At 38.7% G+C, this 17,172-nt stretch overlaps 1 protein-coding gene across 1 annotated transcript in view; it reads left to right on the top strand.

Moving 5' to 3' along the window:
• NRF1 (nuclear respiratory factor 1) overlaps positions 1 to 17,172 on the top strand; it is a 101,265-nt gene that overhangs the window by 27,162 nt on the left and 56,931 nt on the right. Inside the window, exons 4-6 of the mRNA XM_003803318.3 lie at positions 411 to 551; positions 15,727 to 15,885; positions 16,672 to 16,869. Coding sequence (XP_003803366.1) covers positions 411 to 551; positions 15,727 to 15,885; positions 16,672 to 16,869 — 498 coding nt within the window. The remainder of the gene's footprint in view (positions 1 to 410; positions 552 to 15,726; positions 15,886 to 16,671; positions 16,870 to 17,172) is intronic.

Here is a 17,172-nt window from a genome sequence, read left to right as displayed (position 1 = left end):
AAAAAAAGAAAATGGTTTTGGTAACTGTCACAACATTTAGGTAAGGTGTTCATCATATGGCTTGGAAAATGCAGGTAATGAATACCTTTCCTGTTAGATCTGGAACAGGTAATGGGGCCTACACTGACTAAGAAAACACAATTTTAACAGAAACAGTGTTTCCATAAAACTTTTCCATTAGATTCTTTTTATTGCTCTTACCTGTAATTTCATCATCTTTTCATTTAATTCTGTTCAGTGTGATGTCTTTGGGGCCAGCGGGTATTTTTATCTGCTTGTTGTAGAAGTGTTTGTTCTTAGGGCTCTGCAGTGGCTCAGGGAGGCCAGCCCCACCCACTCTCTTGTTACTTAGCACCTGTCCTCCCTGGTTGTTGGGCATCTTGTTTACTTCTGCCCTTAATTCCCTGCAGGTGCGTAAGTACAAGAGTATGATTCTGGAAGACCTGGAGTCTGCTCTGGCAGAACACGCCCCTGCGCCACAGGAGGTTAACTCAGAACTGCCACCTCTTACCATCGATGGAATTCCAGTCTCAGTGGACAAGATGACCCAGGTAATGGGCGGGAAATGAGGAGGAGATGCAAAGACAAGTGGCACAAGTGTGGGCGGGTCTCTGTGATCATTGTTCCTAGTTTTGTCCTAGTGGTGAGACTAGAGAGAGAGATGCAGATTGGAGTCTGAGAGTGAGACAGTAGCAGCCTTAGAAAAGACATTGTTGTGCCAGAAAAATGTTCCCAGTCAAGGGTGTGGTTGCAGTTCTTCTCCTGTTGGCAGTTTTTTTCCTTTCCCTTGGACCTTTAAGTTGGATAAAGAAACTTAACTTGGGATTGGTTTGAACAGAAGAATGTTAGGAGTTTGATGAATTACAGTCAAGTGGGGCAAGTAAACTTTTAGCCACTTTCGGGCGAGCAGCTTCCCTTTCCATGTAAATTCTGAGTACCACCACAACTAAGTAAGCTTTTCTCCCCAGGGAATAAGAATGGAAGCCTCAGAAGGACACTTTTATGAGCCATTGATTCTTTCTTCCTTTGAGAAGGGAAGCCAAAATGTACTTGATAAATTAGCATGTCCCAGTAATTTTGCTGAGATTGTTCTTTTTATATTTCTTATAGCTTAGCCTTATCACGATCAAAGACCTTTCTGCTTTTTTTCCATTTGTAACAACTTGGCCATTAGGAGGTTGAGAACCACTGTCTTAGAGGCTCTGTGTACTGGCCTCTTCACACCTCATCTTGTTCTTTCCCCTCAGTCTCTGGGCTCCAGCCACACTGACCATCTTTTCCTCTTGTTATTTTACCTTTACTGTTATCTTTGCCTGAAATACTATTCTCCCAGATCATTGCATATTGACTTTATCTTATGTAAAGTCTAGCTCAAATACTACCTCCTGAGACAATCCTTTCCTAATTATCCTAACTAATAAAGCTTTCTCTTCCCAGCCTAGACACTAATATATCCCCTGCATTACTGTCTTTGTAGTACTTACTACTACCTGAAACTACCTTATTTATCAGCTTTAATCCTTGTTTATGATCAGACTGTCTCTCCAACTAGAATTTGAGATCAGGGACTTAGTTTCTGTTCTCTTCTTTATTGTTGTTCAGTGCAGCTGCCCAGCAGTGAAATAACAAGGCATTCAAATAACAGTGTTAGTTCAGTGAATGACCTCAGGGTTAGTGCAAAAATGAATTAAGTACGGTAATTCAGGATTGCAGGTCCCCTGAGCAGACGCTCCCTGGGTGTGGATGCTGCTGCTGCTGCTGCTGCTGCGCACGAGGTGGCACTTTGCTTTCTTATTGAGTCTAAACCAGCAACTGGGTCTGGAGTACTACTACGTTTTATGAATATAAAGTGAAACTCTGGTCTTTTTATTGTTGGATTCACAGACCATTCTGTGAACACTCAAGGGATCTCTGAATAATATGTAGTTTAAAACAGAAAGCATTCAACTTTTTTTTACTATCCTTTCATAGTTGCTATTATTCTGTTCTGAGGGCCATTCTGACTGGAAAAAGTAGAGAAAATATAAGGTGGATTTTTTTTCTACCTGGTTAATACCTTTACAATAGTCCTGTGTTAGGTAGTCTCCTGTGGTAGGCATTTTTCCTCCTTTGTCATATTTGGTCTTTACATCTATGCTGGGCCAGGTGCCCAGTGGCTCATGCTTATAATTCCAGCACTTTGGGAGGCCAAGTCAGGAGGATCACTTAAGCCTAGGAGTTTGAGACCAGCCTGGGCAACATAGCAAGATCTGTTGTAAAGCTGACTAAAACCCCTAGTTTAGAATACTGTGTTAGGTAGACTCCTCTTCTGTGGTGGGCATTTCCCCCCTTTGTCACATTTTGTATGTTATGTTGAAACAATTCAAAGTTTTGATTATTTTAAATTATCATGCATACTGATTTTTATGAAAATTGGCTGATATTTATAGCAGTCAGCAAAGAGTTAGTTATTGTTTTGGAGGTGAAGCCCTTGAAATTCTATTGTTTTCCACTCTGTAGAGCTTGGTGTTGGGGGGGTGTCCATGAGGAGCTGGTACTCAGTCATCAGTCAGATGTAGGTACTTTGCTTCAGGTATGTGCTTTCGTTGTCATCACACATTCCCCTCTTTATCTTCTCACCATAGATGATGACTACTAAAAAGTGAAACATAACAAATAAGACAAAACAAACAAATGGTGAGGAGGAGTGAGCAGGATGTTGAAAAACCCAGCTCCCAAGCAAATGGGAATTTTTAAGTGTTTGGATCCTGGTGTTTTTCCTGTCAACCTGTTGTCATTATTGTTTGTTTTTTTTTCTTTCTTTTTTTTTTCTTCTTTTTGAGACAAAATCTGAGTTGCCCTTGGTAGAGCGCTGTGGCGCCATAGCTCACAGCAACCTCAAACTCTTGGGCTGAAGTGATTCTTTTGCCTCAACCTCCAGAGTAGCTGGGACCACAGGCACCCACCACAACGCCCAGCTATTTTTTTGTTGCAGTTTTCATTGCTGTTTAGCTGGCCCGGGCCGAGATCAAACCCTCCTGCCTTAGTGTATGTGGCTGGCACTCTACCTACTGAGCTACGGGCACCGAGCTGTGTTTGTTTTGTTTTCTCAAATACTCTCTTCTTAACCAGAACCAAATGCCTCTTTTTTATAATTGATCCTAATGCCTTTTGCTCTTAATGGTGGTAAAGGTAGGGTTTTATTTCAAACCAAACCTACAGAGGAAGGGTATGGGAATACAAGCACTTAATACACTGTCAAGATAGGAATGCGAATTGCTGTGCTTTTTCTAGAGGTTGACAGTGTATGTCAAAGTTTAAAATGTACGTGTTATGCTCTCCAGTTAAGCAAAGATGTATGTTTACTGTTTATCACAGCATGTTTACAATAGGAAAACCCAGAACAATATAATTAAATTATGATAGTGGCATTTCGAATTTACATGGAAAGAGAAACAGTGCAGCTCAAAAAAAATTAGTGAACTATTAGATAATAAAAATGATGATTTGTTCTCTACTTGCAGTATATTAAGTTTTTAATATATTAACTGTTGTAATATAGCCTTTTTTTTTTAACATATAGCCATTTGAGGAGTTTAAGCCTTTATTTTTTGTTTCTTTTGAGAGAATAGTTTTTTTTTTTTAATTCAGGGCATACAGAATTGAGCTGATGGATCTCATTTTCTGAAACATGTACACAAAATGCGTCTGTGTGTGTTGTAAAATTTTGGACTTAATGTACACTAAAATATTAACACTGATTAATCTGTGGTGGCCTTCTAAGTGATTTTTATTTTCTTTCTCTAATAAGTATGGCCTAGGTGTGGTAGTTCATGCCTGTAATCCCAACAGTATGAGACTGAGGATTGCTTAAGGCAAGGAGTTCGAGATCTGCCTGGGCAACATAGTAAGACCCTTTCTCCACAAAAAATAAGGAAAAGTAGCTGGGCATGGCGACATGCACCTGCAATCCCAACTATTGGGGCAACTGAGGCTGGGGTATCACCTGGGCTTAGTAGTTGAAAGTTATGGTGAGCCGTAATGGTGCCACTGCACTCCAACCTGAGCAACTGAGCAAGACTTTGTCTCTAAGAAAAAAGTAAAACTTAAGCATGAATTACTTTTAGTCACAGAAACACAAAAGATTAGTTTTGCATTTCATATTAAATTTGAATTTTTAAAGGCACACTACTAAGTTGTTTACAGAGACATTTCATTTAATTCACTCTCCAGAATATATGTGTATGTGTATTCATGCATGCTCATATGCTAGAACTTCCTGTTTTATATTTAAGGAAGCACAATTGAGGTATGTTCTATAGCCATAAGGAACAAAGTAAGTTTAACTGGACATTAATTCTAGATTTTCGACCACATGGGTAATTCATGACTTCCTTAAAGTAATAAAATTCCAGAATTGTCAAACTGTACTGTAAAAGGGAGATTTTGGTTAGCCAGGCAGCTCTATTAATCATCTTATGTGTACTTAATGCCATGGAGATGACTAATATTTATGTCAATGACCCTGATACACAATTCTAAATATGTTTTGATGATTCAAAAGAGAGTAAATTATATGTAGTATTGTTGTAATGTTACATTATTTTAAATCTTTATAAATTAGAATATTAACATGGTTTATTGGAAAGAATACTAACTTGGAATCAAAAGATCAAGTTTCCTTAAGTCCCAGTTGTGCTACATATTAGCCCTGGTTTTCACTTTCATCTTCTGAAAGTAAGAAGATGCCTTCCTACCTTGTAGAATCAGAAGAAGAAAAAATGAGGTATAGTATGGGAAAGTGCTTTGAAAACTAAGGCATCACATAAAGGTATTGTTACTAATTACTAATAGTAATTATCTGTATTACTTATATTAACTTATAAATAACCAAAACATACCATCTCTCACTCTTGTTTTATTAGAGGAAGTTAAAGAACTGAGGATTTTTATTTTTCTCAGCAATCAAGTGGGACAGTAGAGATGACAAAATATTTGCAGGTTGAAAATTGAGGCAGAAATAGGAACTTTAATTTATGGAGCAAGCTGGTGACAAAGCAGAACAGAACTTAGAACTGGGTCCATTTTGCCAGTGCTTCTCTGTCATTTTTTTGTATAAAACTGTATCATCACTCTGGTTGAGTCTTTCAACTACTGATCTACATTAGACATTTACTTTGTAAAAGAAGTTTTGACTTGCTCTGAAGATTCAAGTCTCCTATATACAGGTAGAAATACACATAACAGAGTATCTGAATTTCTATGTGAACTAAATACCTTGTTCTTTTAGGAAGCAGCTCCATATGGGTTGTTTATTTTTGTCTTTTCTGTTTTGTTTATAAAAGTGTAATTCTTTATTAGAAATAGGATATTTTATCTGCAAAGCTTCTGTTTTTACTTTTATAAATATATTGTGATCCCGGTAGTTGTTTTTGTGTGTGTGGCAAATAAAACACATAGCTCTGCAGTATTTTTAATGATAAAATGAAAATGTGAATTTCTAGGCACCTTTAAGAATAATGGTTGTATGCCTGCCCACCTTTCCCCAGAATTGGAAGAGGTTGAGCTAAAGCTTAGTCAAGTCATTAGTTTGGGCTAGGCTCTATAACCTTAGAATTCATTTACAATGAAATAAAAATTTGCCTTTTTCAGAGATTTTGAAAGTCAGATTGGGCAGTGCCTGTTGTTCAGTGGGCAGGGTACTGGCCCCGTATACCAAGGGTGGTGGGTTCGAACCTGGCCCTGGCCAAACTGCAACAAAAAATAGCTGGGTGTTGTGGCAGGTGCCTGTAGTCCCAGCTACTTGGGAGGCTGAGGCAGGAGGATAGCCTAAGCCCAGGAGCTGGAGGTTGCTGTGAGCTGTGACACCACGGCTCTCTACCAAGGGCAGTACAGTGAGACTCTGTCTCTAAAAAATAAAAAATAAATAAAATCCTTTCCCTTCTCCTTTGCCTCTCCCTGCTTGAACTTACTACCCTCCTCTCAGTCTCACTGGGGTAATCTTTGTTGCTTTAATATTCCCGTAGAGTGATGATGCAAGAGGATAGTAATTTTTCACCAGTTTCAGAGAAACCTTCAGAAATATTGAGCACAGTGATTGCTTCATTAAGAAGCAGTAATTCATAGTCCTGACATGTTTTACTTAGAAAATGTGCAGTGAGTTATCAACTTAGGTTTTTTGAGAGTTTTTTTGTTTTGTTTTGAAAAAGTATAGGTCTGGCCTCTTCTACCCAAAGAATAGAAAACATTATGCTAGGCAAAATAAACCATGCACAAAAGGGAACTATTGTAATTTTACTTATAAGGTACCTAGAATGGGTAAAATCATAGAGACAGAAAATAGAACAGAAGTTACCAGTGGTGGGATGAGGCAGAAATGGGGAATCATTGTTTTAGTTCCTTTCTGTTTGGAATGATAATGAAAAAGTTCTGAAAAAAGTAGCAATGTTGGTTAAACAACATTAGAATGCACTTAATGCTCTTGAATTGTACACGTATAAAATGGTGAATCTTTGTTACTTGTATTTTACTAGAATTCAATTTCTTTTCTTTGTTCTTTTTTTTTTTAGAGACAGAGTCTCACTGTGCAGAGTACAGTGGCGTCACAGCTCACAGCAACCTCAAACTCTTAGGCTTAAGCGATTCTCTTGCCTCAAGCCTCCCAAGTAGCTGGGACTACAGGCGCCTGCCACAACGCCTGGTTATTTTTTGCTGTAGTTGTCACTGTTTTGCTAGCCCAGGACATGTTCAAACCCACCAGCCTCAGTGTATATGGCTGGCGCCGTAACCACTGTGCTATGGTGCCAAGCCAGGAATTAAATTTCTTTTTAAAAGAAGAAGAACGGATTAAAAGTATTTTGGTTTAGTGATTCTCCAAGTTGGATGCACGATAGAATCAGTTGGGGAACATAAAATCTTAGTGCCCAGGCCACACTGTGGACCAGTTAAATCGGAATCTTTAGGGGTAGAATCCAGGTATCTGTGGTTTTTGAACTCTCCACAAGATTCTGTTGTACAGCTAACTTTGAGAACCATTGTGGTGGATAATTCCAAACTGCTTCTCCTTAGTATAGTATCAGAATTCATTTGCAAAGTAGGGTTTTCTTACTGTCTGAAATTATCAGAAATGTTTATGTATGTGATGCTGGACCATGTTATATAGGGTGTATTTAGGAACACTAAGAGAAGGAAATAGCCATATAAATTATAGAACCAGGATACAATTTACATAATGAGAGAATTACTATCCTGAACAGATTAGTATTTCCTTCAAATTAATAAGAAAAAAAGATAATTAGAAAAATAAGCAAAGCATTATAAACAGCTCACAGAAGGAAAAAATAACCAGTAAACAAACATAAAGGGATTCTCAACTCATTAGTAATGGAAATTAGAATAAGAATCCATTTCCCCCACGTCAAATGAGGCAAAATAAGAAAGAAAGCTTGTAGGGAGAGTGTGGTGACTTATGCCTGTAATTCGAGCACTTTGGGAGGCTGGGGGTGGGGGTTGCTTTAAGCTTGGAGTTTGAGATCAGCCTGGGCAACATAGCATTACCCTGTTTTCAGAAAAAATAAAAAAAATTAGCTGGGCGTGGTGCTATGCACTATACAGTCCTAGTTACTCCAGAGACCAAGCCTGGGGAATCACTGGAACCTGGGAGTTGGATGGTGCAGTGAGGTGGATGACAGCAACAGAAAAAGGTGGTTGTTAATAAAATGGGGAGGGTACAGAAAAACTGGCATTGTTCTGTACTCTTAGTGGGAATGGAATTGGTACAGTCTTTCTGAAAGACAATTTAATCTGTTAAAATGGTAAAAGCATATAACCTTTAACCAGCAAATCCACTTTTCTGAATTCCCAAAAATATATACATGTGCACAAAGAAGCATGTGGAAGCACTGTTTGTAAGAGAAAAACCTGTATACAACCTCAATGTTTATCAGTGGGAGAATAATCAAATCAAATGGAAAATGGATATTAGGCAACTATTTTTTTTTTTTTTTTCTTGAGACGGAGCCTCAAGCTGTCCCCCTGGGTAGAGTGCCATGGCATCACACTCACGGCAACCTCCAACTCCTGGGCTCAAGCGAGTCTCCTGCCTCAGCCTCCCAAGTAGCTGGGACTACAGGCACCCGCCACAATGCCTGGCCATTTTTTGGTTGCAGCCATCATTGTTGTTTGGCGGGCCCGGGCTGGGGATAGGCAACTATTAAAAATTAGATTATCCTAGTTGTTCTACCATGAGAAGATCTCTATGATAAAATATTGAGTGGAAAAAACAAGTTGTAAAATAATGTACAGTATGGTACCATTTATGTTTTTCTTTAATCTCATAAAACTGTGCCTTTCCAGCAGATAATTATGTAAATGCATAGAATTTGGCTGTTCATCAGGCTCATTCTTCTGGACAGGAGACAGACTTCATCTGTGTTACTTATATTTTTGTACAAAAGAGTACTAGCATAAGCTGTCAGAAACTGGCCAATCTGAGACCCCTTCAGAAAGAAAGGAGGACTTTAAGAGCATTTTGGTTAATGAGATGGAGATAGTTGGATAGACTGATAGAGTACAGAGATACAGAAGCAGAAGTTTTGACATTGGAAAGGAGTCTAAAGGAGTCTCTAAATGAATGTCTTCATTGGCTGGGCCTGATTCACTAATTCTGCAGTTACACTTATCTTCCCTTCCAAACTTGCTCTTCCCATGTTTTGCATGGGAATGTGTTTTGGGGAAAAATGAGATTAAGAGAAGCTAATATTTCTGCTGGCACTATTTAAATATAATTGGATCTGTCAACCAGCACAGTCATAATTTTAAATTAAAATAATGGCACCACAGTCTGAAAATTCCCAAGTTTCCTTCTTTGTCACGTTCCTGTTTTCCTGTATAGAAGACACAGCCTTTCAACATGGTTTGATTTAAGTTGCCTTCTCTTTAAATTGACTCTGTATTTTCTGACTTCTTCAGTAGAGGTAGAGTCAGCAGACTTTTGTTTGAGAGACCTTTTCCGTGTAACTGAGCATAAGTGAACCTCAGGAGCCTCAAAATCCCTAGACTCAGGTACATGCAGGGCCAAGATAGGCCAAATAAGAGAAAGATATTTGGGAATGTGTAAGGATGGTACCTTGTTGGGCAGCAAAGAATTTACAAGTGAAAATTTCTAGCATAGTAAGAAGTATTATTTCATTTCAGTTAGATTAGACTGTTTAGAGTTTTAGAAAAATCTTTTATTTTAAAACCATCTATGGCCTGGCACCCTCAGTGGTTAGGGCGCCGGCCACATATACCCAGGCTGGTGAGTTCGAACAATAATAATGACAACTACAACAACAAAAAATAGCCCAGCATTGTGGTGGGTGCCTGTAGTGCCAGCTACTTGGGAGGCTAAGACAAGAGATCCCTTAAGCCCAAGAGTTTGAGGTTGCGGTGAGCTGTGATGCCACGTACTCTACTGAGCGTGACATAGTGAGACTCTCTCTAAATAAAAATAAAACCATCTATGGGGCTGGGCACAGTGGTTCACAACTGTACTCTACCACTCTGGGAGGCAGAGGTGGGTAGATTACTTGAGCTCACAAGTTTGAGACCAGCCTCAAACTCATGAGCTGGAGGGCAACAAAGTGAGACTGTGTCTCAAAAACAAACAAAAAATAAAACCATCTATGGTTTCCACGTAATCCTTACCATTTACTAACACTGGCTTGAATTTGCTATGTTTTTCTCTACTGATCATGCCCTGGAAGGAATAATATTTTTCACTGTGCTGGTTTGGGATGGGTTTGCTAACCAAGGTGGTATACTTTTGGCTCATACAGAGCCCTGCGTCAGAACAAGAGAACCCAGGAAATGTTATTTCAGCCTAATTAAAGGACAGTCTGGGAGTGAGGCTTTAGCTCTGTGATCCTGCTGATTGTCTCCCTGTGGATTACAGACAGGCCTTCCCTAACAAGCACACCCAGAAGCTTGGGTTTCCAAAACTCTCCAGGACCAGTAATTAATCCAGCTGGTAATGAGAACACGGTGCTGAATTCTGGAAAGAAATCACTTAACTCTTTCTATACTGGACAACTGATTTCTCTTTACTAATAGTTTTTATGGCCTTAGCACTGTTTATTTGAAACAGTATTAACATAGTCTGGTGGAAAATCGTTTTTTTCAATGAAGTCAGATTATGAAAGTAATCTGTGAAAGTAAAAAATATCCTTCATCCTCAAAATGTAAAGATCTGAAAAAATGTGTTTTTTACAGTAGAAAATACTTATACTTTTCGTTTGCTATAAGGGCAAATATTGTACAGTTGATAATTAGCACTTAAAAAACTGGAACTTACATAGCAGCAAATAATTTCACTCTAGTTTCATTTTTTAACTTGATGAGGTTTTAAACCTTCCCCGTGTGCTGCTTCTGTTTCTTCTGCCTTTCATATTAGCTTCTAGAATCTTCTTTATAGGAGTTGGAAACATTTATCATCTGGAGATTCCTGGCATATAAATCATCTTTGAGAAGCTTCCTAGTCTTCTCTTCTAATTATGGTTACCCTTGTCACATTTTCATTGGTAATCTGCTTATGGGGGAGTTTTTGGTTTTTTTTTTTTTTTAGACAGAGTCTCTCTTTGTTGTCCTTGGTAGAGTGATATGGCATCACAGCTCACAGCAACCTCCAGCTCTTGGGCTTAAGCCAGTGGTTCTCAACCTTCCTAATGCTATAACCCTTTAATACAGTTCCTCATGTTGTGGTGACCCCCAACGGTAAAATTATTTTTGTTGCTACTTCTTAACTGTAATTTTGCTACTGTTATGAATCATAATGTAAATACCTGATATGCAGGGGACCCCCAAAGGGTTGTGACCTACATGTTGAGAACCACTGGCTTAAGTGATTCTCTTGCCTTAGCCTCCCAAGTAGCTAGGACTACAGGCATCCGCCACAATACCCGGCTATTTGTGGTTATACTTGTCCTTGTTGTTTGGCAGGCCCGGGCTGAATTCAAACCTGCCACTCCGGTGTATGTGGCTGGCACCCTAGCTGCTGAGCTACAGGTGCCAAGCCTTTGTGTGTTTTTTTTTTTTTTTTTTAATGTTCAAAGATTCAACAGAACAAGTCACCTAAACTACCTGTAGGTTGAGAGTGAGTTGGTAACCACTCGTTTCCTCAGGGCAAGGAATTGCCCAGATGGTCATTTTGGTTACTTCTTGGTTCTAGCATTCTTTACTTCTTGTCTTCAACTTTATTTACATAGTTACGTATAAACTTATTCTGTCACCTTCTGCTTTTTTCCACTTTACCCTTTTTGAAAAAGTAAGGATGAATATTTTTGTGTATATTACAATCTGTTGAACATTAGAAAACCATTTCTGAAAGTTGACTATTTCTTTGAATTGGGAGAAAAGGTTCCTTGATTTCCTTGATTTAAAAATAAAATTTGGGGTTGGGCATAGTGACTCACGCTTATAATCCTAGCACTCTGGGAGGCCAAGGCAGGTGGATTGCTTGAGCTCACGAGTTCAAGATCAGCCTGAGCAAAAGTGAGACCCTCGTCTCTAAAAATAGCTGGACATTATTATGAGTGCCTATAGTACCAGCTACTCAGGAGGCTGAAGCAAGAGAATTGCTTGAGCGCAAGAGTTTGAGGTTGCTGTGAGCTGTGATGCCATGACATTCTACCCAAGGTGACAAAGTGAGACTTTTCTCTCTAAAAAAACCCTTCATTTATCATTGAAGTATTTCTTTTTGGCAGATAGTCAGTTTGGCCTTTGAGAGAAACTTAATGCAGGTTGAGTACACCCTATCCAAAATACTTGGGACTAGAAATAATTTGGACTTTTTTCCAGATTTTAGTATATTTGCATATACATGATGAGATACTTTGGGGATGAGACCCAAGTCTAAACATGAAATTCATTTGTGTTTTGTATGTACCTTCTACACATAGCATGAAGGTACTTCTATAGGATATTTTTAATAATTTTGTACGTGAAACAAAGTTTTGACAATGTTTTAACTATTACTTGTCCTATGAAGTTGGGTGGGTAATTTTCCACTTGGGGAACCATGTCAGCACTCAAAAAGTCAGATTTTGGAGCATTTCAGATTTTCAGATAAGGAATATTCAACCAGTAGCAAATTTAAGATTAAAGCTGTGTTGGATTAGAACCATGATGCTTCTGAGTACTTGTTTTATATTGAAGGTAGTTTATTAAGTAGATGGTTAAAGTATCTTTTTATAAAAACATGTTTTTGTTTTTGATAGAGATAAGAGTCTCAGTTTATCGCCCTTGGTAGAGTGCTGTGGAATCACAGCTCACAGCAACCTCCAACTCTTGGGCTTAAGTGATTCTCTTTGCTTCAGCCTTCCAAGTAGCTGGGACTACAGGCACCCACCACAATGCCCAGCTATTTTTTGGTTGTAGTTGTCATTGCTGTTTGGCAGGCCTGAGCTGGATTTGAACCCGTCAGCTCCAGTGTATGTGGCTGGCACCCTAGCTGCTGTGCTACAGGTGCCAAGCCTGAGCTCTATCTTTTAGAACAAGTTATGAATGTTGTAGGAGTTGCTGAGAAAAGATAGCTGGCGACTGAAGTAATAACAATAAAACTGCTATTCAGTGCAGCTAAGTATATATCTGCTATTGCTAATTCCCTCAATTAACCTTGTACATTTGACATTATCATTAATCTTTTGCAGATAAGAAAGTTAAGATTCAGAGAGAGTTGGGATTCAGAGTCAACTCAGAGTCTAGAGCTCATGTTTTTGTTGATAGAAAGAGCCAACTGAAGAGAAGTGATCAGTATATGTCCCACAAAGAATGTGGGACTTACTAGGCCTGAAGAATGAGTGGTGACATTAGAACAGCAGCATGAAAAATAGTTCAGCAAGGGGGCAAACCAAGAGAGAGAAACAAGAATGGGCTCAGCAGTTCATAAGATAGTGCAAAGTCTTGTCTAATGAGGACTCAGGCTGACTGGTGGGAGTTAGTGAAGATTGAAATCTGAAAGCTGGATTACAGCAGGTCTGAAAAACTAGATGAGGAGTCTAGTTAGTTGCCAGTAGTTAAAGGACAATTTAGGTTTTTTGACAATTGTAGTTACGTAGGATGCATTTATAAGAAAACCTGTCTGGGAAGAGGGAGAGAAGGGAGAACTTGGAGTTCCACAAGACAACCAAGGAGGAGGGTACACTAGCCTTTGCTTACAAGTGGGGGGATGAAGGTAGGGCTGGAGAAGAAAGGATGGATACCACAGACATTTCAAAGAAGAAAAAATTGGACTTGCAGTGAGTCACTAGATAAGGATTAAAAGAGGGAGGCAGAGATAACTTTGAGGTTTTAAGCTTAGGTGTCTAGGGAAAGAGATGGGTTTCTATTAGCAAAGACAAAGAAGTTGAGGAGACAAGTGATTAGGGAAAGGGTAGAGTATGGGTTTAAGTGAGGAGGCTGACTGTGCCCATATTTCAAGTAACCTATGAGGTATTGAAAGTCAGCAGAAAGCCTATGAGAAAGCCAAAGCAAAGTATCCACAGCAAAGGGCCAGCATGGCCCAGAACTGATGACCAGAGGGAACTATTGTTGCAAATAGGGTGAGGGATGAGAAGTGGTGTGATGACCATAATTGGAGAACATGCAGGTTTCCCGTTGGATTTGAGCAGGCTCTTTCAGCCTAGTGTTCTCCACAATGAGTGCCTTCTCAATGCTTTAGGATTTTGTCAATTTAGAGATATTTAGCCTTCTCATTTCATTTTCTCCATACTCTCATATGTATGGATATAAAAGCCTCCCCATTTTAGAGACTGTTAATGGAATTAAAATAAAGGAGAACTTAAATTTGTGTTATCAGTTTAATTATGCTTTCTCTGAGAAATCCATTTTTTATATGAGAAAATATAAAATACTGTTTGTGAGCATTAAGCCCTCTCCTGCTCTGTGTATCTGAGGCTAGAAAAAGACACACTCCCAAGAAATCAAGATAAAGGGAAAAATGACTTTGAGATGTACTTTCTTAAAATAACTGAAGGGATGACCTCATAGGCCAGCTGATAGCATGGGCTTGCAAATGGATACATTTCTATCAGCTGCTGCTTGGTGCTGCAAAGCCAAATATATGTGGAGTGTATTATATCATATCCTGTAGGCAGGAGGCTGTCTGGTGGGGAGAGGGACTTGGAAGGGTGAAGAGGAAGAAGGAATAAAGTGAATACTATCAACCAGAGCTTGCTTTATTAGGTAACCATTACTAATTAGGTTCATGGTTCCCTACTATATAATAATTTGTATCATCTTCTGGTAAAATAATACCTATTATAATAAGAAAAATTAGGAGTATACCTGATATTTATATAAGATCTTCAGTATTAAAGTGTTACCATACTCTTTCACTCACTAATACCATTCCCATTTCTGTTTTTCTTTTTTACTTTATAAGTCCCCAAGTCTTACTCATCACTAAAAATGCCCTCTCTTTTTGGTTTGAAGCTGTAGAGGCAGTATAGATGTGTCGGTAGTTGGAGGACACTACTTGTGTCAGGATTGTTGCAGACCACCAGGTTAAAGGAAAGCACTAGGTCTGGGGAGGCGTCATAAGGTTATAACTTGGTAACTGCTTTTCTTGCCAAAAATCATTCTTAGCAACTAAGATTATTCACAAAATAGATCCCCTCTACCCCTGATGCACACAGAGTGTAGTTACTGTGCCAGGAAATGAAGAATGGGAATTATCTCTATTGTTTAAAACTTGTTTGCTCTGGAATTTTTTGTAAAATAACTGAAGGAAGTACACAGCATTTCTAAAATCATACCTGCTTCTCTATAGAGATATATTAGACTCATGGGCAGTGTCCTAGCTTACTAGAAACTTACTAGAAAAGTTAGGTTTTTCTTTTTTATTATGTTAAAGCCCTATTTATTTGCATATATTTTGTAATCAACCACTTTACTCATTTCTTACTGTTTATGGTAGTTTTTCATTTGACTCTTTGTGGTTTTTCCAGATAGTTATTTCATCTACAATGGGTTTTAGGGGGAGTTTGTGTGTGTTTGTTTGTTTGTTTTTAAGACAGAGTCTCTCTGTATCACCTTGGATAGAGTGCCGTTACATCCTAGCTCACAGCAACCTCAAACTCTTGGGCTAAAGCGATCTTCTTGCCTCAGCCTCCCCAATAGCTGGGAATACAGGTGCCTGCCATGATGCCTAGTTTTCTATTTTTAGTAGAGATAAGGTCTCACTCTTGCTCAGGCTCGTCTCAAACTCCTGAGCTCAGGCAATCCACTTGCTTCAGCCTCCCAGAGTGCTAGGATTATAGGTGTGAGCCACCAGCTTGGCCATACAATGGTGATTTTTATCTGCTTCTCATCTTTTATTTCTCTCTCTTATCTCTTGATTGGTCAGTACCTCCAGAACAGTGTTGAAAACACCCTGATTTGACATATTAACTGCATAGAAACTGTAAAATGGAAGTAGTACCAGTAATATCTTAGGAGGCAGAAATCAAACTTGGTAGATGTTCTTGCTTTTACAAGAACAAGTCTACAAAATTCAGCCTAAGGTGCACTTTACCAACATATGTATGATTCTTAGTCACCCACAGAGCTATGTAACCTATGGAAAACAGTGGTCTCCGTCAGTCACATTTTCGAATTCTTTGAGACCCTCTAGGAAGGCTCTCTGTTCGATAATCAAACAAATTGGTAAGGGACATAAACACATCCCAGATGTCTTTCATGAATATTGATGACCACACTCTTCTCTTCCAGGCCCAGCTTCGGGCATTTATCCCAGAGATGCTCAAGTACTCCACAGGTCGGGGAAAACCAGGCTGGGGGAAAGAAAGCTGCAAGCCCATTTGGTGGCCTGAAGATATCCCATGGGCAAATGTCCGAAGTGATGTTCGCACAGAAGAGCAAAAGCAGAGGGTAGAGTTCCTTTGACCTGAGTTTCTCATTGCTTTTTCATTCTGAAGCAACAACTTCAACTTATGTCATTTCTACTACTTATGCTAAACAGTGTAAAAACATTTGTTTTAAATCTGTCCCCCCAAAGAAGATTTATGTTCTTTGATTTATAACATTTCTCACTCATCTGTCTATTACTGTAAAGAGAAGATGGAATGGGTTTATTAATTTGCACGTCTCTTCATAGTTGTCTTTTGGAGCAGTTTTAATTTAATAAGTGATTACAAAAATCAAAAAAACTTGAAGAAAATGTATTGAAATTAGTTGTTTTGAACAGTGAGCAAGAATCACTGTTGAAAAATATAAATATGGAATTAGATATGAAATCTGCTGAATGAGTCTCTTAATAACAAATTTTAGAAGCAAGACTAAACTAGATACTATCTCTTTTTCTAATTATTTCTTTTTCATTTAGCTTGGAATTTTACTAAAAACCTTAATATATCATTCTTGGCCAGAATAATCTTTATGGCAAGTTTGAATTTAGCTTCAGGTTGAAATAGGGTCTAAAACCCCAAAGCTAAACTGGTAATTTAATCAGGAAGGAAACCAGGGGGAAGCCCTCTTTGGTACTTAGTGCTTAGTTTCTTTGTGCCAGAATCAGTCTGTGGGAAATAATTCTAAGAAAGTTAACTCTGTGAGAGGTTTGGTGTGGTTTGATAAAGAAGCAGCTCCTTATTGTACATTGGGACTAAATACCCAAAATTCTTTGTGGCTTAATATGCTTTTCTGGTCTTTTGGTGATAGGTTTCATGGACCCAGGCACTACGGACCATAGTTAAAAACTGTTATAAACAGCATGGGCGAGAAGATCTTTTGTATGCTTTTGAAGATCAGCAAACACAAACACAGGCCACAACTACACACAGTATAGCCCATCTTGTACCATCACAGACCGTAGTGCAGACCTTTAGTAACCCTGATGGCACTGTCTCACTTATCCAGGTGAGTAAACCTGGTGGTTGCTTGATTGTGGTTTCTGAGAAGGATCAGTGAGTACCTCCCCTTAGACTAGAGAAGTCTTGTTTGTGCAAACTCTCTTGTGAACTTCATTATATAGGTTCCCAAGATCTTTCTACCTGAAAATGATTTCTGAAGAATATTTTAAATTGTTTACATTTTCTGAATACAGAGCTATAAGTAACTTTCATGGATATTTTCAAAACAGAGCACTTTAAAATAGCTTCTTATAGTTTCATTGTGAGTGGCCTGGGCATATTTCTTCTGAGGTAAAAGACAATTTGGTAG

Source organism: Otolemur garnettii, unplaced genomic scaffold (assembly GCF_000181295.1).
Source record: "Otolemur garnettii isolate 467f Iridium unplaced genomic scaffold, OtoGar3 scaffold00293, whole genome shotgun sequence".
Classification (NCBI taxonomy): Eukaryota; Metazoa; Chordata; class Mammalia; order Primates; family Galagidae; genus Otolemur; species Otolemur garnettii.
Note: the sequence above shows the minus strand (reverse complement) of the source record. Positions and strands in the feature narration are given on the sequence as shown.